Source organism: Saimiri boliviensis, chromosome 1 (genome assembly GCF_048565385.1).
Source record: "Saimiri boliviensis isolate mSaiBol1 chromosome 1, mSaiBol1.pri, whole genome shotgun sequence".
NCBI classification, from domain to species: domain Eukaryota; kingdom Metazoa; phylum Chordata; class Mammalia; order Primates; family Cebidae; genus Saimiri; species Saimiri boliviensis.
The window spans coordinates 130,991,740-131,015,483 of NC_133449.1; the positions used below are offsets into that span (position 1 = coordinate 130,991,740).

General features: G+C 40.5%; 1 protein-coding gene and 1 non-coding gene across 3 annotated transcripts in view; both read right to left on the reverse strand.

The window, feature by feature from the left end:
* Positions 1-3,082: 3,082 nt before the first annotated feature.
* LOC120362253 (small nucleolar RNA SNORD89) lies at positions 3,083-3,198 on the reverse strand. Its single transcript, XR_005578210.1, has one exon. It is a non-coding gene; the product is annotated as a small nucleolar RNA SNORD89 (small nucleolar RNA).
* A 2,498-nt stretch (positions 3,199-5,696) lies between these two features.
* RNF149 (ring finger protein 149) overlaps positions 5,697-23,744 on the reverse strand; it is a 33,925-nt gene continuing 15,877 nt past the window's right edge. For both annotated transcript variants that reach the window (XM_074404314.1, XM_010348627.2), the window contains 5 exons: positions 23,223-23,291; positions 19,953-20,035; positions 15,921-16,017; positions 10,757-10,949; positions 5,697-6,755 (listed from right to left, as the gene is read on the reverse strand). In XM_074404314.1, the coding sequence (XP_074260415.1) occupies positions 6,712-6,755; positions 10,757-10,949; positions 15,921-16,017; positions 19,953-20,035; positions 23,223-23,291 (486 nt within the window). In that variant the 3' untranslated portion in view covers positions 5,697-6,711. The remainder of the gene's footprint in view (positions 6,756-10,756; positions 10,950-15,920; positions 16,018-19,952; positions 20,036-23,222; positions 23,292-23,744) is intronic.

The following is a 23,744-nucleotide window of genomic DNA, read 5'->3' on the forward strand; positions in this document are numbered from 1 at the left end:
TTTTACTTTGAAACACTGAAGAGCAGTACTAAAGATTTGTAACAAATTCTTAGTTTTTCTTGGAAATGTTTAAGAATGTTTGCTTAGAGAAAAGACCATCTATCAGAAGAATGCCTTCAGACTAAATGATGGCTACAAATGATTTCTTTCTATGCTTAAAAGCAAGTATCTGCATTTTATACATTAGCATTGGGAAAAAGAATAGCTTTATTGAAGTACTTTTAGAGTGGCAGTTTCAACAACCCAGCCTTAGGTTCCAGGACCACCTGATTCTCTGGCATCATAAAACATTGAACTAACAGCCAACAGCACCATCACTCGTGCCTGAATGAAGCTGATGTAACAACCAGACACTTAGTCCATGAGGCACATCACAGCCTTGTTGCCCTTAAAACAACAGGCAATACTTTGCTACACCTGGGGACCATTTTAAATAGTGAAATCACCAACGAAAGGTGAAAAAATGCAAAGAATTCAGTACTTAAGAGATTAGGAAAGGACGCTTTGTAGTAGGAGAGGAAACAGGGCAGAGAATCCCCTCTTTCATCCTCGGTAAAGAATGTGCCTGTCAGGCAACTTGGCTCATTGACTGCTCTGTGCATGTCTGAAAATGACTGCATGTGATTATTTTGTTTGGAGTTACAAATTTTAGTGAGTAGGCAAATGCTCAAATATGGACTTCATGAGTGACGATCAAAATCACAATACTGGTGTTTACTTGAAAGACTAAATTTAAATAGCTTACAAAGAATCGTGGTTATATTTATAGAACATTTTACAAAACAGTCGAGATTTACACTTGTAACACCAACAAAAACTTCTTCAAAATAAAAGTTTACCTAAAGTAAAAAAAAATTGGTGGCTGGGTTTAGTGAATTACACCTGTAATCCCCAGCACTTTGGGAGGCCAAGATAGGAGGATCACTTGAGTTCAAGACCAGCCTGCAGGACATAGTGACACCTTGTTTATACTGAAAACAAAAAATTAACAGGGCATGGCATGCACCTGTAATCCCAGCTACTCTGGAGGCTCAGGTGGGGGGATTTCTTGAGCCTGGGATATTGAGGCTGCAGTGAGTTACAATGGCACCACTGTACTAAAAAATAAATAAATAAATAAATAAAATTGAGATTCAATAACTGCAATAAACTTTTAAGTGTAATCAAATGAGTTCAACTGTCACATTAAGACACCTTGAATTCTTGGGATTTTCTAGTTCCAATTTCTAGCTTCAAAATCTTCAAATCACCTGTTAAAAAGAAGACAGCAATAAGTAACAGGGTAGAAAGGAGTTATTTCAAAAATAGTTTGGGATTCTAAAATATAACTATTACAAATAATTAACAGTGTTTCTTCATTTAGAAAGCTTTAAAGAAATAATCAGTTTTTATTTTTCTAATGTACATATACATTTTCACCTAATTTTAAGTAGCACATTAAATGATTCACATTTTCTTGATGATGGTCACATGTCTCTCTTAAACAGTATTTTGAATGATATTCCTTAAACATTTTAAGGGTATCTGGAAAATTAATGCACAGGATGAACTTTTCACACATTTGTTAAAATTCCAGCACCCTCTGTCTACTAAGATACTTTGCTGATTTCACTTTACATCTTGTATGTTGTTTTTATGCAACTGCTACTGTTCTTATCAGGAAAATCCCCAAGACACTTCCCAGAGTACCTGTATAATCCTGGATCTGATATCTGCAATCAGTCCACACAAAATCCTAGTGTTCCCAGGCTTCTCACTAGCCCGTAATACAACCCTACAACTCAGCAAAAAAAAAAAAAAAAAAGAATGGGTTGGCTTTTTTTCCTAATATTTAAATGAATGTAGTGCAAACACTTTTCTTCACAACTTCGCTGTAGAAAGAGGGCAAGTCTCCAGCTGCATGGCTGATTATGACACCGTAGAAATTTCACTTTTATAACTAGTAATCCAAATGTTAGTATTTTTGAAAATATGGTGAGAAGTGTTTTTTGTTTTTTTTTTTTGAGACAGTCTCACTCTATCGCCCGGCTGGAGTGCAGTGGTGTGATTCTGGCTCACTGCAACTTCCGTTTTCCAGTTTCAAGCAATTCTCTTGTCTCAGCCTCCCCAGTAGCTGGGACTACAGGCATGCATCACCACATCCAGCTAATTTTTTTGTGTGTTTTTAAGTAGAGACGGTCTCACACTGTGCTGGCCAGGATGGTCTCCATCTCTTGACCTTGTGATCCACCTGCCTCGGCCTCCCGAAGTGCTGGGATTATAGGCGTGAGCACTGCACCTGGCAGACAAGTGTTTTTAAAAAAAACTTTTAAAACTAAATTGGCTGGGAATGTCGTAGGTGGCTTTTCTAATTGGCTATTAAGTCACAGAAGCATAACATACATTAACTACAGAACTAGTTTTGGTTTGAGTCAACATCCTGTACTTTAGTAAATCACAAAGTAGAATTTATACCAGGCCCACAGAAACTGCTTTTGACTAAAACATATAATTACCTCAAGTTCTAGTTAGTAATACATATATACTGACATAATTTCAGCCTTCGTTGAGCAGATAAACTTTTAACATGCTCAAAGGAAGAGACTATTGCCAAATTAAGCTGTCTTACTGGGGAATTTGGTTCCATTGGGTATTTCATCCCTGCGATATGGGGACAATCACCTATTCCTGAAGGTCTACTATGATTTTTATTTTTTTATTTTATTTTTTTTTTTGAGACGGAGTTTCGCTCTTGATACCCAGGCTGGAGTGCAATGGCATGATCTTGGCTCACCGCAACCTCCGCCTCCTGGGTTCAGGCAATTCTCCTGCCTCAGCCTCCTGAGTAGCTGGGATTACAGGCATGCGCCACCATGCCCAGCTAATTTTTTTTGTATTTTTAGTAGAGACGGGGTTTCACCTTGTTGACCAGGATGGTCTCGATCTCTTGACCTCGTGATCCACCCGCCTTGGCCTCCCAAAGTGCTGGGATTACAGGCTTGAGCCACCGCGCCCGGCCTTCTATTATGATTTTTAAATCGCTCAGTTCTCTTTGGGATGCCTTTCTTGACCACTCCCATGGCACAAAGCTTCCAGTCCTGTTACTGAGGTCAGACTATTGGTTCGCTTCAGGATATTCTGTCATTGTGTGCCCATAGAGAGAGCAAACTGCTGATGGAGACACTGCAATTCGGCCTTTTCTTGTCATCATTCCTCAGTCGCTGGAGGGAGCAGTCTTTTGGGAAAGGCTGTGTGTTCAAGATCCCTAAAAAGACAGCACGTGGGGAAATTATTACCTGCCGAGTGGTGTGTGTTTTTAGACCTCTCTGGCCCTTTGGTTTTCTGCTGGGAAACCCAGAATGCCAGTCCAGACACCGAGGAGTGGAAGAAGCAGGACAGCAGGCAGGGGGCTGCGGAGAGTGGCACAGTCACGAACACTGCCTCCTTTGCCACGCCACCCGTGGTTTCCACAGTGAAATACTAGTCTACAGTACATGTGAACACATGTCTCTTAAGACAACTGTTAGGAGGAAGGAAAGTGATTCGTGTGGTAAATAATGTAACTAAATGAAATCTGATTTACTATACTCTACATTCCCCCAATTCTCTGCATCTTAATCAACTTAAAAGTTTTAGTAGAAACTCTCGTAAGAGTTGGCCCTTCCTTTTTTTTTTTTTTTTTGACAGGGTCTCTCTTGCCCAGGCTGGAGTGCAGAGGTGATCACAACTCACTGCAGCCTTGACCTCTTGGGCTCAAGCGATCCTCCCACCTCAGCTTCCCAAGTAGCTGTGACAATAGGCGGGTGCTACCGTGTCCAGCTAAATTTTTAAATTTTTAGTAGTGATGGACTTCTGCTGTGTTGTTTAGGCTAGGCTTGAATTCCTGGGCTCAAGGGATCCTTCCATCTTGGCCTCTCACTGTTCGTGTTCAAAGCATGCACCAACCACATCCAGCCTGTCACTTCTTTATCTTGTTAATTTCCATCTAAGAAAACTTCTATCAATGAAAACTATTTCCTTTCAAAGTTCTGAAGAGTCTTTTTCTCTTGCTAATTTCTTTTTTGCTACTAAAGACTTGTTTCTAGAGACATGACTGTAATTATTCCAACCGTTTTTATTTTATTTTATTTTATTTATTTTTTTTTGAGACGGAGTTTCGCTCTTGTTACCCAGGCTGGAGTGCAATGGCGCGATCTCGGCTCACCGCAACCTCCGCCTCCTGGGTTCAGGCAATTCTCCTGCCTCAGCCTCCTGAGTAGCTGGGATTACAGGCACGTGCCACCATGCCCAGCTAATTTTTTGCACCTTTAGTAGAGACGGGGTTTCACCATGTCGACCAGGATGGTCTCGATCTCTTGACCTCGTGATCCACCCGCCTCGGCCTCCCAAAGTGCTGGGATTACAGGCTTGAGCCACCGTGCCCGGCCTCCAACCGTTTTTATTTATAATTTAGTGTTCAAGCTTTTAAATTAAGGAACACTATGTTTGACAGCTGCTGATTACGAAATCACACTTACGTAATTATCAAAAAAAATTTACCTTGGTCTGTCACAGTATTTCTTTTTTTAAGATAAACACAAGTCAAATTAATTACAGTTGTTCACAATCAGCAACGTGATGATCTCGTTGATTGCTGATCTTGCCTTTCCTGGACCTAAAGTGCTCCATGGCCTCCACAATATTCATGCCATCTTTCACCTTGCCAAAGACCACAGGCTTGCCATCCAACCACTCAGTCTTGGAGTCTTGGCAGTACAGATATAAAACTGGGAAGTGTTCATGCTGCATTCAGAATTTGCCATGGACAAGAAGCCAGGACCTGTATGCTTAGGATGAAGTTCCTGTCATCAAATTTCTCCCTGCAGATGGACTTGCCACCCATGCTGTTATGGCATGTGAAGTCACCACTCTGACACAGAAACCCTGGAATAATCCTGGGAAAGCAGAAACCCTTATAACCAAATCCTTTTTCCCCAATACTCAGAGCATGGAAGTTTTCTGCTGTCTTTGGAACTTTGTCTACAAACAGCTCCAATCTGTTAACACAGTTTCGTGGATTAGATGTGCAGTACTTCTTGGTTTCCAAGCCCCTTACCTTGAAGGAGACACAGCCCAAGTGCTCACCATCCACGGCAATGTCGAAGAACATGGTGGGGTTGACCATGGCTGGAAGCAGGGGGCTCCAGGCAGCAGCAGCAGCATGTGCAAAGCTCACAGCCTTCTTTTTAAAAGTCAGCTTCATTAGCCACTGGGAAGAACGACCAGTTGAAACATTTTCCTCTAGTTTTTCTTAAAAGACAAAGAGCAAACAATTTACTTGCTACAGAATCAGGATATTTTCCTATTTATATTAAACTACAGAAGGTAGATTTCAAAGGTAATGGCTGTTATAGAAACCTACTTGAGGCTGTCTGCTAAAACAAACTTTTTTTGTGCAAAGCAAAATAAATTTTCTACTTTACTAGCTCCTCATACTGCATCTGTCTATAGAGTTTATTTCAGTAAAACTGCTTACTATCACAATGGGTAGCTAGAATCAAAGCATTAAGTAGCTTGAGAAAATAATCTATATAAATCCTTATATCCTACATATGGCTATAAGAATAAATTTACGTAAAACTTTTTTCAAGAAACATTTTAACTTACAATGTAAAGATATACAGAGCAACAAAGGACAATTCCACGTTCTGAACAGTAACTGCCTCATACTCCCTCACCTCTACCTCCAAGAAGTGAGGAAACAGCAGGGTGTGTGTGTTTAATCACTTTCTAATACTTAGCACTTTTCCAAAAGTTTTGCATTAGCCTTCTCCCTTGATCCAGAAGAACAGCAAACAAGTAAAAAAGAAGAAATGGTTAAAGAAGGTTATGGTATGAAATGTGCTTAAACGCGAATCAAGAAAACTGGTGATTTCTTGTCAACACAAAATTACAATTCTACATCTATTGCTCTTTTAATTTTAAAGATTAAACTGTAACTCAAACCAATATAACAGATTTTCAGTCTGCCTACTCATTTTGCTTAACAAAGCAATGAAGAACGTAATGCTCACGTGCAATATAGTAGTATCTTAGCTTTTTATTTGTAGGAAAAAATAAACAGATTTCCTTCCCCATCAAGGCGTCACAAGAAGTGAGACAATAAAGGGAAAAATGCAAATCCTAAAGTCATCTAGTGCTTTTCTCATAATTCTAAACAACAAAGAAAAAGTGCTCTCAGGTTTTGAAATCTTCACATATAATACAGACGGGCAAGAAAGCTGCAGACATCTCAGTTACAAGTTTCAAGTTCTTAAAAAAAAAAACTTTCCTCCAGGGAAAGCCCATGTGATCAATTATTGAACTGAATTATACAATTCCACTTCAACTAATCTAAAATTGATGTGCTTAACCAAAAAATAGAATTAACCTTTTTATACAGTACCATAGCAGCCAGTCTATTATTTAGAAACATCTCCTGTCCTTTACATTAGAGTACCTGCCCCAGTTGGCTTTTTAATAGTCTGAAACAACACAATGTTCATAAACACTATATTTTAGTAGATAAATATAGGAAGACTAATCAAAGTCTCTTTAAGAATAAAATAGCCCTTTGTATATTAAATCAGAACCTAATAGGTAAAATAAGTACACTATTTTCAAATATACAAATTATGTGCTAAAGTAAAAAAAATAAAATGTCCTTTAGTTGAAGCCAAACTTGTGTCGGTGCTACTTCAGTGGGCACGTGTGCTAGGAGACGGGTCCTCCATGCCGAGAGTCACTCCTGCCAGCTTCTGCAAGAGAGCAACACAAGCTACTCCATCAGGAGAAGAGGGTAGCATATTGTGAGCTTCAATTACACAAACACAGTTTCTCACTTGGAGATAATTCAAGATGGTAAACAGAAAATTTTAAATAAAACATATATGCAAAACTGATAATCCATTCCACTGACAGCCAACAAGAAAAATCGGTAAACATCGTCCACATATAAGGGTTTTTCTAGTGTTAGCCTAGCCAATATTAATCTCATCAGCAGATCAGTTTTTTTTTTTGAGACGGAGTTTCGCTCTCGTTACCCAGGCTGGAGTGCAATGGCGCGATCTCAGCTCACCGCAACCTCCGCTTCCTGGGTTCAGGCAATTCTCCTGCCTCAGCCTCCTGAGTAGCTAGGATTACAGGCACGCGCCACCATGCCCAGCTCATTTTTTGTATTTTTAGTAGAGACAGGGTTTCACCATGTTGACCAGGATGGTCTCGATCTCTTGACCTCGTGATCCACCCGCCTCGGCCTCCCAAAGTGCTGGGATTACAGGCTTGAGCCACAGCACCCGGCCTTAGCAGATCAGTTTTTTTTTTTTTGAGACAGAGTTTCGCTCTTGTTGCCCAGGCTGGAGTGCAATGGCGCGATCTCGGCTCACCGCAACCTCCACCTCCTGGGTTCAGGCAATTCTCCTGCCTCAGCCTCCTGAGTAGCTGGGATTACAGGCACGCGCCACCATGCCCAGCTAATTTTTAGTATTTTTAATAGAGACAGGGTTTCACCATGTTGACCAGGATGGTCTCAATCTCTTGACCTTGTGATCCACCCGCCTCGGCTTCCCAAAGTGCTGGGATTACAGGCTTGAGCCACTGCGCCTGGCCAGCAGATCAGTTTTTAAAGACAGAGATGGTGGCACCAGATGTTCACAAAAGTTGGAACAAGTAGCTAAGGTGATGGTGATACTGCTGCCAATGACAACAATGGCCAGTATTTACCAGGCACTATATATTATCCCTAAGAGGTAGAAATTAATGTGTCACCACCCCCAATGGTGGGGACGTGGAGGAATCTGGCTGCTTCAGAATGTATCTGACATTCTGCTGCTTTGTAAACCTAGCTGCTGCTTCTACTTTCATTTCTACCCATGATTTCAAATCAAATTATACTACCTTAGTTCTAAGGGAGCATTTCAGGACAGAAAATGGTCAGCTGTAATACACTGCAAGTTAATAAGGTAGCAAGAATGCAGAAAAATCTGGAGGCTACTTTTGAAGGACATTTAGCAGAATAAGAGTCTTAGTATCTCAAGGGTGCTCCTGTACTAGAGAAGGCAAAGTTAGTTTTCTTTCTGGAGTTGGAAGGCAATGGCAAAAATCACACTGGTATGCACTCTGGCTCTACATAAAGAGATTCTTAAGAGCCATTTACCAACGAAACATGCTGCTTTGAAAGCTGACCCAGTCTTAGCTGGAGAGCTGGTAAGAAGAATGCCTACACAGATCGATTGCTACAATTTTATAATTCTCTGAAATCTATTCTCCTTTTCTTTTCCACAATGCATTCTTTTACTGGTTAATACTTACACTCTAATATTTCTACCTATTTTTGCCTTACAGATCCTAAATGTGCTACAAAGAAACGGACTTAGTTTGAATCCTACTGCTTTGGAAAAATATGCTTCCTCTTCCAGGATGACAAAATCCAAAATCTGAAGCATCAATTCTTCCCACTTACAATAACCTTTAAGTGAATCAAATTCCAATAAAAATTCTGATGAGATTTTCTTTTACTTGGTAAAATGATTTTAGAGTTAATCTTTAAAAAACGTAGAACAGGCCAGGTATGTTGGCTCACACCTGTAATTCCAGCAGGTTCGGAGGCCGAGGAGGGTGGATCACCTGAGGCCAGGAGTTTAAGACCACCCTGGCCAACACAGTGAAATCCCTGTCTCTACTAAAAATACAAAAAATTAGCCAGGCGTGGTGACGTGTGCCTGTAATCCCAGCTATTTGGGAGGCTAAAGCAGGTGAATCACTTGAACCCGGAGGCGGAGGCTGCAGTGAGCTGAGATCGCACCACTACAATCCAGACTGGCCGACAGAGGAAGACTCCATTTCTAACAATAATAATAATAATAATGGTGATGATGTAGAGTAGCCCAGAAATTTTTTTAAAGAAGAATAAAGATAAAGGAATTTGCCTTGCAAATATCAAAACATATTATTTGCAATTATTCGCTAAACAACATTAGGACAACTGATTAAACACTTAGGTTTAATAAAGTGGAATAAAAAGAAAAAAACAGATTAGTTAAATCTCCCCTCACACCTTAAACTATGTATATTAAGCCTTAAATGTAAAATATAAAACCCACAAATACGAGCAGAGTACAGGTCAATATCTTTATAATCCTAAGATAAGAAAGACCTTCCTAAGTCAGCATGCAATCAAAGACAGAATCATGAGAACGGGAAACTAAACTACACAATTTCTGTCTGGAAAATACAGTGAAAAGTCAAGGGATACAGAAATGGGGAGGGAACTACACAAAATATACGACAGACCTTAGTATTTTCAGTGTATAAAAAACTCTTTAAGGATCAGTATGAAAAATTACTATCTCCATAAAAAAGTAAGCTAGGGATAAAATAAGCAATTAATCAAAGAACAAAGATGACCAACAATGTGAAAAGAGGGTAATCTCATCAGTACTAAAAAAAATGCGATTAGTCTAGACAACATGGTGAGACTTCATTTCTACAAAACAATTTAAAAAGCTAGCTGGGACCAGGCGCAGTGGCTCACTCCTGTAATCCCAGCACTTTGGGAGGCTTAGGTGACAGATCATGAGGTCAAGGGATCGAGACCATCCTGGCCAACATGGTGAAACCCCGTTTCTTCCAAAAATACAAAAATTAGCTGGGTGTGGTGGCATGCACCAATAGTACCAGCTACTCGAGAAGCTGAGGCGGAAGAAGCACTTGAGCCTGGGAAGCGAGGCTGCAGTGAGCCTAGATTGTGCCACTGCCCTCCAGCCTGGCGACAGAGCAAGACTCCATCTCAACAACAACAAAAAAGCTAGCTGGACATGGTGGCACGGGCCTGTGGTCCCAGCTACTTGGGAGGCAGAGGTGGCAGGACTGCTTGAGCCTGGGAGTTTGAGGCTGCAATGAGCTGTGTTCTCACTACTACACTCCAGCCGGGGCAACAGAGCAAGACCCTGTCTCAAAAAAAACAAAACAAAACACACACACACACACACACACACACACAAAATGCAGTTCACTATATTTTACCTGTTAGAGTGACAGAAAACAATTAGACAAGGGGTAAGTTATATATACATAATGATTTCAAAGTGCTACTGATAATAAACAACCATTAATAGTTTCAAGCAATTACAGAAAATCCAAAATGTAATACTATGTAGCTGTAAAAAATTATCTATTTATCAACACAGAAAGAATGCCATACATTAGGTAAAAAGTAGATTGCCTAACAGCCCATAAGTGATACTCCGCCACCCTTAAACACCCTTCAATTTCCAGAAAAACAATTTATCAAAGTGTTAAAATGGTATCTCTAGGTGTGGGATGATTGTTTTCATTTGTTTCCTTTATGCTTTTCTACATTTTATGTATTTTTAAATTTTCTTTCACAGCTACTAATTCCTTTTTTTTTAAGAGACAGGGTTTGCTCTGTCACCCAGGTTCATGCTGGTATACAGTGACAGGATCATAGCTCACTGCAGCCTGGAGCCCTTAGTCTCAAGCTACTCTCCTGCCTCAGCCTTCTCAGTAGCTGGGGCTACAGGAGCATGCCACCATACCTGGCTAATTTGTAAATTTTTTTGTAGGGATGGGGTCTCACTATGTTACCCAGACTGGTCTCAAATTCTTGGTTATTTATTCTTTGATAGCTCAAACTCAAGCAATTGTCTCACCTTAACTTCCCAAAGCACTGGGATTACAGGTATGAGCAAGCCACCACACCTGGCCACATTCCACTGTTTATAATCTGCACACTGCTCACCTAGCAACGCTGTACTTTCCCCTGCATCTCCTTTAAAGCTGGTGTCGCACTGTGGCTCAGATTCAGATGGGGAGGCTGATGGTGGACTACTCTCATCACTTCCATCATCGTCAGTTAGACTCAAATTTGCAGCCAGATCCCTTCCAGGAGGAGATTCTGGAGCAGGCATCTCCTGCACATCCCCAGGCTCTCCCTTGAGAATCAGAACAGAAGAAAAAACATGATCAAATCTTATCTAACATCCAGCTCATAATTCACACATGATATTATGTACTTCTATATAATGAATCTGGCAAAAAGCACATCAATGTCTCCCTTATCTAGTATGAGAAAATGAATTCTTTCTCGACAATGAACCTCCCAAGGCCTACATGTTTTTTATTCTAAAAAACATTTCCTCTCCTTGATACAAGCAATGCCACCTTTTAAACTATTGACAGAAAGTGAAGCTTTCTTCCACTCTTGCCTTCTTGGACAGAGGATATGAGACCTGATTACTGCCCTGTGCTGGTTTACAGTGAGGCACTAGGGTTTCAGAGATAAACAAGGCTTTTGAACAACAGATGCCTTCAGACTGTATTATTTTCTTAAAAAAAAAAAAAAAAGTCACTCTGACTTCTTCTGTACAGACAGGGTGTTGATCAGCTGTAGTTTGGCTCTACCTTCCCTCCCTCTTCCATTTGCTGCTTTAAAGAAGGAAGACAGTAAAAGTGGGGGACCAGAGACACAGCATCACTACGTTATGTCTCGACATTTGGGGGACAGTTAGAAACCTTATTTGATTAAAAAGAGAGTCAAAGCTGCATTGTAAGTAGATGGAACTCCTGGTAAAGTGACTTATTAAGTGAGGGGTTACTGCAGGTTGACTATGACCGCCTGGCTCAGCATCCATTGCTTCAGGTAAAACCACCACTCACAGACATTCCACCTCCCTCCACTGGGCTGTGCCCCCAACAGCCCTGCTCCACCTGTGTTCTAGAACCTGCCTCTCCTGCCTCATCAATAACGTAACACCCTCCTATTCCTGCTCCCGACACACCAAGCAACAAATCCTGTGGCTGTAACATCACAATACCCAAACTCTGCTCAGCCTAGTCCCAACCTTTTCACCTAAATATCTGCCAACTTAACCACCTGCCAGCCTCCAAACCTGTCTGTTCATTCCACAGACACAGCATCATCCTCAACACCTTGGTTTGTCTGATGGATAATGCAACACCCAGCTCAGCTGCCCCGTCAAATGCACTTGCTCCACCTTCCAACTTCTACCTGGCAGCAGGGCACATGACCTCTCCTCTGTGCTCACACAGGCAACACTTCAAACAGGCCTCTTTGGTCATGTCATGTCTGTGTGCGTGCCACGATCCCCAAACAGTCCAGAAAGTAAAATCCTCAAGAGCCCATGAAAGGAGGGGCTGTGTCTTACTCATCTTTGTCTCCCCAGAGCCAAGTTCAGATCTAGCACCTTAGGTGGCATTTCTTTGACCCATCCTTGCCAAATCAATGGAAACAAGTGATAAGGACACACTGAAGTGGTTATAGCTGTAAACCTTTAAAGCCTGTGTGGCAGACTGACAGTGACTCTCACTACAGTTATGGAGAAATAGAGAACTAGTTACTAAAAGAGGGAGCCGCATGGCTAACTAAAGCATCCACTGCAGCAGGGGTCAACAGGTCCACAGAAAGGATGTACTGTCTAAAAGATTCAAAAGTCAAAGGCAAGACAGGTAAGTTTCTAAGGTTTAAAGTTACTGCAGGTTCTGTTCTTCAAAAAACAAATTAGGCATTCTGAAGATAGATACTCTAGCTTTCTGAAATTAACATTCTAAGAAAGCAACATAAGATGAAGAATCTTAATTTTTAATATATGAAATATATATGTAGCTTATTTCCAAGAACAAAACTCATGAGGATTAAAGTCCCTGTGCTACAGTCAGTGAAATTCCTTTCAAACATCCAGAAATGAAAAGCACGTTTAAAACTACTGACTAGCCGGGCGCGGTGGCTCAAGCCTGTAATCCCAGCACTTTGGGAGGCCGAGGCGGGTGGATCACAAGGTCGAGAGATCGAGACCAACCTGGTCAACATGGTGAAACCCCATCTCTACTAAAAATACAAAAAATTAGCTGGGCATGGTGGCGCGTGCCTATAATCCCAGCTACTCAGGAGGCTGAGGCAGGAGAATTGCCTGAACCCAGGAGGTGGAGGTTGCAGTGAGCCGAGATAGCGCCATTGCACTCCAGCCTGGGTAACAAGAGCGAAACTCCGTCTCAAAAAAAAAAAAACAAAAAAAAAACTACTGACTAATGAAGAAAACAACTGAGAATACACTTTAGAGTGTATCTAATAAAGGAAAAGAATTCTAAAACCTTGCCAAGAAAGAAATTCATCGTATTCTATTATTTGAAATGCTGTGTCATAAAGGCTCATCCTCTCATCTAAGCTACAGTTTCTGGAGTAAAGAAGGGATGAGCCAGGTTCATTCAGAAAGCATATTATGGCCAGGCGCGGTGCTTCATGCCTGTAATCCCAGCACTCTGGGAGGCCGAGGCGGGCAGATCATGAGGTCAAGAGATAGAGACCATCCTGGTCAACATGGTGAAACCCCATCTCTACTAAAAAATACAAAAATTAGCTGGGTGTGGTGGCGCACGCCTGTAGTCCCAGCTATTTGGGAGGCTGAGGGAGGAGAATTGCTCAAACCCAGAAGGCGGAGGTTGCAGTGAGCCGAGATCATGCCACTGTACTCCAGCCTGGTGCATGGTGACAGAGCAAGACTCTGTCTCAAAAAGAAAAACAAAAAGAAAGCATGTTATGCCATGCTAAACACAGATACAATTATCAAAAATCATGAATACATGATTTTTTAGAAATTCTAGAAGACAGACAACTTTTCTAGACATCAAAGATAGTCCTTACTAGAAACAGACTGTTTTGATGTCTAGAAAAGTTGTCTATCTTCTAGAATGGAACACTGACCTCCACCTTCCTGTGAGCACACAGTGAAGGTGTTCTGGAACTCGCACTTAAAAAACATAATTCAGGGCCGGGCACGGTGGCTCAAACCTGTAATCCCAGCACTTTGGGAGGCCGAGGCGGGTGGATCACGAGGTCAAGAGATCGAGACCATCCTGGTCAATATGGTGAAACCCCGTCTCTACTAAAAATACAAAAAATCAGCTGCGCATGGTGGCGCGTGCCTGTAATCCCAGCCACTCAGGAGGCTGAGGCAGGAGAATTGCCTGAACCCAGGAGGCGGAGGTTGCAGTGAGCCGAGATCGCGCCATTGCACTCCAGCCTGGGTCACAAGAGCGTGACTCCGTCTCAAAAAAAAAAAAAAAAACCAAAACATAATTCAGTGGCCAGGTGCAACAGCTCATGCCTGTAATCTCAGCACTTTGGGAGGCTGAGGTGGGTAGATCACTCAAGGCCAGGAATTTGAGACCAACATGGTAAAACCCTGTCTCCAAAAAATACAAAAAATTAGCTGGGTATAGTGGCATCTACCTGTAATCTCAGCTACTCAGGAGGCTGAGGCAGGAGAATCACTTGAACACAGAAGGGAGAGGTTGCAGTGAGCAGAGATCGCACCACTGCACTCCAGCCTGGGTGACAAAGTGAGGCTGTCTCAATAAAAAATAGACCATAATTCATAGAGAATGACAGTAGTTATTAAGGAAGCAGTCTCTTAAGCTAGAAGATGAGGGGGCATTTTTAAGCAGACTGCAGTTTGGGAAATAAGTCTGTTTCATGGGTCAATTCTTTAGTAATGCCACTACAGAAGCTTATATGACCATATGGCTTAAAGCTGCATAAAATGTTCATCATAAAAAGAAAACTCAAACTGTAGTTTCTAATTCTACAATAAATTCTATGAAAAACTAAAAATATGTTTACAACAAGACTATATTTGATATTATTTTCCCCCAAAGATCTTTATTTAAAAATTGTTTTATTTATTTATTTATTTACTTATGACAGGGTTTCATTCTCATTGCCCAGGCTGGAGTGCAGTGGCACACTCTTGGTTCAGCACAACATCTGCCTCCTGGGCCCAGGCAATTCTCCTGCCTCGGTCTCCCAAGTAACTCAGACTACAAAAGTGTGCCACCATACTTGGCTATTTTTTTTTTTTTTTTTTTTTTTTTTTTGTATTTTTAGTAGAGACAAGGTTTCATCAGGTTGGCCAGGCTGGTCTTGAACTCCTGACCTCAAGTGATTCTTCTGCCTTGGCCTCCCTAAGTGCTGAAATTACAGGCGTGAGCCACTGTGCCCAGTCTAAAACTGTTTATCATTTAAATGAGAATATGTTGAGACATTAATAGATTTTATGAGAATTCTAAAAAGAAAAAAAATAACAACCTAAACAAATACGTATTTTCCCTCTATGTTCCCCTCTTTGGGTAGGGTAATAGTTAAGTGTTTAGACCCCGGAATTAAGCAAACTTTATTTGAAAGATGATTCCCCATTAACTAACTGTATGACTTCAGGTGAGTTATTTAGCTTCTCTAGGCTCAAGTGTCTAATTAGATGGGAATAGTGACAGTACTTATATAGCAGCTGTGAGGATCAGACATAACAAGGTATGGAAGGCATTTGTTCAGCACATGGCTAGCTACTACTATGATTTCCTTTTCATTTTGCCCCCATGTCTTCTGTGGAAGGCCCTATTACCATCAGTGATGAAACAAATTCACTACAGGACAAACTGCCCCCAAACTATTTGATTTTGAAACCTAGGAATAGGGAGAACTGACAGTAAGAAGTGCTGGCTTTGGTTTCTTCACACATAAAAGATGCACTTAAAGCCAGCAAACTATGAGGCTCCTTCCTTTTCAAGTATTTTATGATTCTTGTTTATAGAAAACTAACTAGCATATATACATTCTGTGATGCAGCATACCAAAACATATTGTTCTAAGTAATTACAAATTCTCCGGGAAACATCTGAGTATATTATTCTATCGTCATAAATTTATTTCACTGATTTTTTTGTACTGCCTTAAAAATTCATTTTTAATAATGAGGAAATTTTCTTCAGAGAACCATAAGGATATTAGAAGGAGCATTTTGCCCGTTCCTCTTGCTTATAGTCAATAATGAAATTGAATCACTCAGGAAGAACTGGGGCAGAGATTGAATATAAACAAAAATGTAACAAACCCAATATCCCAGGGCTTTGATGACATCAAGTTTACACATTGGACATGTTCGGTGATCCAAAAGCCATGGGTCAATGCATATTCTATGAAAAATATGCCTAAAAAAATTAAGTATGTGTTAATGTTTTTAAAACAATGTTTATATAACTTATAAAGGAAGTAAGACATTCTACCAACTTATCTTCTCATTACAAGTTAGCTGACATCAAATCAACATTCTAGTCTACTTACTTATCATAAGTCATTATTTTCTCTTTCATGTGAAATAGATTCTGGCACTTCTAGGGAAAGTTTCCCTTCACTCTACAAAAACCATGGCTTATATATGCCCTCACGCTAGGCTGTACATTTTTATGTGCCTTCGTAAATTATTAAAGCTTTTTAGGAAAAAATGTGGCATAAATCAACTAGTAGTAATAAGTAAAATAATACTAAACTGGCAGTACCTTATATAAGTCCATAAAATGACTCAAATGGAAATACCACAAAAATATTAACAAATCATCTTGGGCTGAGGCTTAAGCAACACTTAGTTTCTCTCTTACACATTTTTGTATACACTCCATTTTTCCATAATGAGCACCTATCATTTTCAGAATAAAAAAGAAAAAAGGCATATATATTTTACTCTTTTGCTGATTTGCCTCAGTTGGCTAACTTTTCCTCCTGTATGATAAATCTATTTTCTGCAAGTGATGAAGAAAAGGAGTTAAGAATATAGTATGGGTTTCGGAGCCAGACAGGCTGGGCTCAGACATGAGTGGGCTGGGACTCTGAACTAGGTTCCTATGCTCTCTGCCTCACACCAGGGGCTGAGGGGCACGTACCATGTGCATACAACTGCACCAGGCACAGAGCATACTTAGTAATTGTTTAGTATTATTGCTGTTGTTTGAAGACCTTGTTCTACAAACAGAAATCTGCTAGTAGAGTTAAAAATAACAGTACTTGGCTGGGCATGGTGGCTCATGCCTGTAATCCCAGCACTTTGAGAGGCTGAGGTGGGTGGATCACTTAAGGTCAAGAGTTTGAGACCAGCCAGACCAACATGGAGAAACCCTGTGTCTACTAAAAATACAAAATTAGCCAGGAGTGGTGGTATTACAGGGATGCCTGTAATCCTAGATACTCAGGAGTCTGAGGCAGGGAATCACTTGAACCTGGGAAGCGGAGATTGTGGTGAGCCAGTATCACGCCATTGCACTCCAGCCTGGGCAACAAGAGTGAAACTCCATCTCAAAAAAAAAAGTAACAGTACTTGCAGCCAGGCACGGTGGTTCACGCCTATAATCCCAGCACTCTGGGAGGCCGAGGTGGGTGGATCACCTGAGGTCAGGAGTTCAAGACCAGCATGGCCAACATGGTCTCTACTAAAAATACAAAATTAGCCGGGCTTGTTGGTGGAAACCTCTAATCCCAGCTACTCAGGAGGCTGAGGCAGGAAAATTGGTTGAATCCAGCAGGCAGAGGTTGTAGTGAGCCAAGATCACACCATCGTGCTTCAGCCTGGGCAACAAGAGCAAAATGTTGTCTCAAAAAAAAAAAAAAAAAAAAAAAAAAAAAAAAACCAGTACTTAAGAAATAATTTTTACAAAACTTAAAAGGAACATGTTGGCTTTATTGGGAAATTTATTACATAAAGCACAGGAGAAAGTCAAAAGCCCAATAAGGAAACCAGGAAATCTGCATATGAACCTGTGTTTGAGGGTCAGGTCCAAACTCCAGCTCAGTCACCAGCATGACCTAATGCTGCTCATTTGTGCAGCTTCCCAGGCATCGGTTTTAAGTCAGAAAGACTAAAGCAGCCTGAAGTAAAAATTCTTTTCTCTACTTTAGTAACTTTCTACAGGACATGATCAACTTATACTGATCCAACCCAATTCATTCAGTACCCACTGTACCAATGACATATAAATGTTTGTAGGTTTAAGCCAGCTACTTTTACTCAGGAAACTTTCATTTTGTTACCCTGATACTCATGCCTTCATTTCCTGCACAGAATTATCAATATATTATAAAACACTTGAATATACACTAAAGTACTTTGCAAACAAAGCAAAATATAATTATATATTGACTTGTAACTTGCTTCTAATAGGTGTGAATTAAAATTCATCAGACCTTGGCCGGGCGCGGTGGCTCAAGCCTGTAATCCCAGCACTTTGGGAGGCCGAGGTGGGTGGATCACAAGATCGAGAGATCGAGACCAACCTGGTCAACATGGTGAAACCCCGTCTCTACTAAAAATACAAAAAATTAGCTGGGCATGGTGGCACGTGCCTATAATCCCAGCTACTCAGGAGGCTGAGGCAGGAGAATTGCCTGAACCCAGGAGGCGGAGGTTGCGGTGAGCCGAGATGGCGCCATTGCACTCCAGCCTGGGTCACAAGAGCGAAACTCCGTCTCAAAAAAAAAAAAAAAAAAATTCATCAGACTTAAAACATGCAATTTCTGTACACAAAATGAACCCTTCAACAAAGCAATTCTTTTTAAAAAGTTATCAATTAAAGTATCCCATTACTTTTTTTATGGAGACAGTGTCTTGCTGGAGTGCAGTGGCACAATCTCTGCTCACTGCAAGGTCCACCTCTCAGGTTCAAGCAATTCTCATGCCTCAGCCTCCTAAGTAGCTGGGATTACAGGCAGGCACCAACACGCCTGGCTAATTTTTGTATTTTTGTTGTAACAGAGACAGGGTTTCATTATGTTGGCCAGGCTAGTTTCAAACTCCTGGCCTTAAGTGATCTGCCTGCCTTGTCGTCCCAAAATATTGGAATTACAGGTGTGAGCCACCACACCTGACCTTTTTTTTTTTTAAAGAGATGGGGTTTCGCCATATTGGTCAGGCTGGTCTTGAACTCCCGATCTCAGGTGATCCACCAGCCTCGGCCTCCCAGAGTGCTAGGATTACAGGCATGAGCTACCACGCCCAGCCTTTTGTTTTTTTTTTAAAGTAACTTCCTGCTACTAAAAAACCCTCAGTGTAATCTGAATAAAAAAAGAATTTTTTGTTTTAGATGGAATTTCACTCTGCCAACCAGGCTGGAGTGCAGTGGCGTGATCTCGACTCACTGCAACCTCCGCCTCCCAGATTCAAGCAATTCTCCTGCCTCAGCCACCCAAGCAGCTGGGATTACAGGTGTGTCCTACCACGCCCAGCTAATTTTTGTTATTTTCAGTAGAGATGGGGTTTCACCATATTGACCAGGCTGGTCTTGAACACCAGCATCAGCATCCCAAAGTGCTAGGATTACAGGTGTGAGCCACCATGTCTGGTTAAGCATATTGATTTTAAACAACCTTAGAAGGAACAAAAGCCCAGGGTACAAATAACAGCAAATTACTGTCCTCCCTGATCCACTTCCTTTAGGCCGTTTCAGGCCCTTTTGCCTGGTCCCTCATTTTTCTTGCTCCCAACACAGCTTACTTTTTGCACTGCTAAGGTATAATGGATCCTAGGATTCTGATAAAGCCTTGCTTAGAAGACTAAAAGCCAATCTATGACAAAGATACAAATCTTAACGTCACCTAAGAATCTCCTAGCCAAGGCCGGGCGCGGTGGCTCAAGCCTGTAATCCCAGCACTTTGGGAGGCCAAGGAGGGTGGATCACGAGGTCGAGAGATCGAGACCATCCTGGTCAACATGGTGAAACACCGTCTCTACTAAAAATACAAAAAATTTTAGCTGGGCATGGTGGCGCATGCCTGTAATCCAAGCTACTCGGGAGGCTGAGGCACGAGAATTGCCTGAACCCAGGAGGCGGAGGTTGCAGTGAGCCGAGATCGCGCCATTGCACTCCAGCCTGGGTAACAAGAGCGAAACTCCGTCTCAAAAAAAAAAAAAAAAAAAATCTCCTAGCCAAAGCAATCTTAAAGAGCTGTGAAGATAATACATTTAAAGTCCAAGCTGCTTTTCTAAAAAGAGATCACAGATGATGAAATCTTTGTATCATAAAACACAAATAACTATTTTGTCATACACCTAAAACTTGTCAAGCAATTTTTAACATTTCAGTAGGTAAAAGTAACATACTTGCATGGCAAAATTCTAATAATATCCTTTACTTTAAAATTTTCAATACACACTGCACAATTTTCAGCATCAACATCAATTCCCTGTAAAAAGAGAAGGAAAGTGTTATTATATCCTTGGTACATTGTATATCCCTTGGTATCACTATATTGTGACTAAAACAATGATGAATTCCCTTGTGGTACAACTGGTGAAACTAAAACACAAGTAACTGTACTTTGTATTTACCACTATTAGAGGATTATCTAAATAATATGATTGAAAAGGAAAAAATTTCATTGTCTGCCTAATCAGAAGTGAACAGTGTTTAAATACTAATACACTATTCTTATGTGATTACTGTATTTAGACAGTTAGCCATGTGTATCCCCTGTCAATATGGAAGCAGTAAACATTTTATTTATTACTATTATTATTGTCTTATTTATTTATTTATTTATTTATTTAAAGAGACAGGGTTTCACCATGTTGCCCAGGCTGGTCTCGAACTCCTGGACTGCAACAATCCTCCTGCCTCATCCTCCCAAAGTGCTGGAATTACAGGTGTGAGCCACTGCGCCAGACCACATTAGATTTTATATGTAGACACTGTTATCAAAGACTATATTAAAATGAACATTTAACAATGTTTAAAATTATATGTTTCAATGAAAGTAAATATTATCATTTATCATATGCAGGGCAAGAATGATGAGATAATTTTTAAAGTCTCTAATCATGGTTTGCAAGTTTATACATTACTGTGAATGAATCTACAAGAAAATAAAAATTAGACAACACTAGTCTCTCTAGAATGGAATATAATATGGACTGAAGAAAACACATTTTTTGTACAGTTTAAAATGTAAAATTGCAGCCGGGCGCGGTGGCTCAAGCCTGTAATCCCAGCACTTTGGGAGGTCGAGGCGGGTGGATCACGAGGTCAAGAGATCGAGACCATCCTGGTCAACATGGTTAAACCCCGTCTCTACTAAAAATACAAAAAATCAGCTGGGCATGGTGGTGCATGCCTGTAATCCCAGCTACTCAGGAGGTTGAGGCAGGAGAATTGCCTGAACCCAGGAGGCGGAGGTTGTGGTGAGCCGAGATCGCGCCATTGCACTCCAGCCTGGGTAACAAGAGCGAAACTCTGTCTCAAACAAAAAAAAAAAAAAAAAAAAAGTAAAATTGCAAAAAAATCTGTATACAGTTGCTCTTCAACTTACCATAGGTCACATCTTACTGAACCCATTGTAAGCTGAAAATATCGTTAGGTTTAAAATGCATTTAATGTACCTAACTTACTGAATATCATGGCTTAGCCTGCCTACCATAAACATGCTCAGAACACTTACAGTAGCCTACACTTGGGTAGAATCATCTAACACAAAGCCTGTTTTATAATAGGGTGTTGACTATCTCATAAAATTTACTGCATACCATACTGAAAGCGAAAAACACAACACCTGAAGTATGGTTTCTACTGAATGTATATTACTTTTACACCATCAGAAAGTTGAAAAATTGTTAAGTCAAACCACTGGAAGTTGGGGACCATCTGTATATACCTCACAAGTCTTTTAGGAATCCTCTTAAAAAATATATACCATAAGGCTGTTTTGCAGGTTTCCTTGTTTTTTAACCATTATTTTGACAACAAGAAACAGTCCTTGTAAGCATATTTTCAAAACTGTTCTATATGAGAAGAGGATAATATCAATTTACTTGTGTTCTCAAAGACTCAATTCAGTAAATTAAACATTACATCTATGTCTTCTCATACTTAAGAGCTGCAATTTCTTGCTAAGGAGGCTAAGAAGGCATGTTCCAAGAGGAATATAAACCACATGCTTGTCAAGTAACTGACTATGCTGAATGCACGCAGAGTTTGCCACAGGCATTAACTGGAAACTTTATTTATCCCCAAGGACCTTCTGAGTGATCTGCAAATCAGACACTAATCTTAAGCCATGAGATGTAATCTTTCTTTTTTACTTTTTCTGTTCAATAAATTTGTATGAAAGGAAAACAATACCTTGCACAAATGTTAAAATTGAACTGTACTACAAAAGCAATCAGCAAAGGAATGGTAGCCACCAATATAATTCTCAAAGCCCCATTAGTATCAATTCCAAATTAAATAAATAAATAAATAAAAGGTCTGTAAGTTAATGTGTTATTTTTGCTTTAATCCTTTAAGGTCAAAGAATATATACGTAAGTACAAGTACTCTTTATTTCTGAAGGGGAATAGAGGATGAAATAGATTTTTTTATTTACAGAGGTAACATGAAAATCAAAATAGCTGGCTGGGCGCAGTGGCTCAAAGCCTGTAATCCCAGCACTTTGGGAGGCCGAGGCGGGTGGATCATGAGGTCAAGAGATCGAGACCATCCTGGTCAACATGGTGAAACCCCGTCTCTACTAAAAATACAAAAAAATCAGCTGGGCATGGTGGCGTGTGCCTGTAATCCCAGCTACTCAGGAGGCTGAGGCAGGAGAATTGCCTGAACCCAGGAGGCGGAGGTTGCGATGAGCCGAGATTGCGCCATTGCACTCCAGCCTGGGTAACAAGAGTGAAACTCCGTCTCAAAAAAAAAAAAAAAGAAAGAAAGAAAGAAAATCAAAATAGCTGAACCAAGTCATAACGGCAAGTCAACACAATTATCAACATTTCACAGAACTATGAAAAGAATAAACACTATGCATTAGCAACGGTTTTCCTTTTAAGGCACCTATCCTCCAAGAATCTGAGCTTCTAGATTCAGGATTTGTCCTATTTCAAAAATGTTTTAAAATTCTGGTGTGATTTTGAAACTTCTAAGTCTCAGATAGGCCATGTCAAAATGTTTGTTTTTCCAAAAGTAGTTTTTAAAACAACTTTTGTCTCCTCCATAAATGGTAACATTTTCTCCCTGTAACTAAAGGACTCCAGGGAGTAGACACATAGTCTCAGATTTAACAGAAATGAACCGAAGCTATTAGCTCTCCGGCTCTGACCAGCACCACTTTCTTCGCTGCTGGGAACGTCCAAGCTGTCCAGTAGGGCAGCTACCAACAACTGTGGCTCCTAAAGTGCTTGAAGTGTCATCAGTGAGGAGCTCAATTTTAAATTACATTTAATTCACTTAAATGCAAATTGCCATAGTGACTAGTGGCTACCATATTAGATAGTACAGGACTAGAAGGCTCTTCTCAATGGCAAAATACTTCTTCCAATCCTTCTTTAAAATAAACATGTACAGCATATTCTCTAAACCATAAAACAAAAGAAAAACCATGAAAATATTACCTTTTCTCCATGCTTTATAGTATGAAGTAGAAGCTGGCCAATAACTTTCTTAGTTTCTTTTCTATGGCTCTTGGATAGGAAAATATTAATATAGTTGTTATTGAAAAATTTAAATCACTATTTTTCTTAAAAGTCACAAACAATACACATAAGTATACAGAAAAAAAATTTCATTTAAAAGGCAAAGGCAAATGACTACACTGAAAATAACATTTTAAGGCAAAAACCACAATTACTTCTGCTCCAACTTAATAAAAAAGCTTCAAAACAAAAGCCACTTAATCTTTTTTTTTTTTCTGAGACGGAGTTTCACTCTTGTTGCCCAGGCTGGAGTGCAATGGCACGATCTCGGCTCACCGCAACCTCCGCCTCCTGGGTTCAGGCAATTCTCCTGCCTCAGCCTCCTCAGTAGCTGGGATTACAGGCACGTGCCACCATGCCCAGCTAATTTTTTGTATTTTTAGTAGAGACGGGGTTTCATCATGTTGACCAGGATGGTCTCGATCTCTCGACCTCGTGATC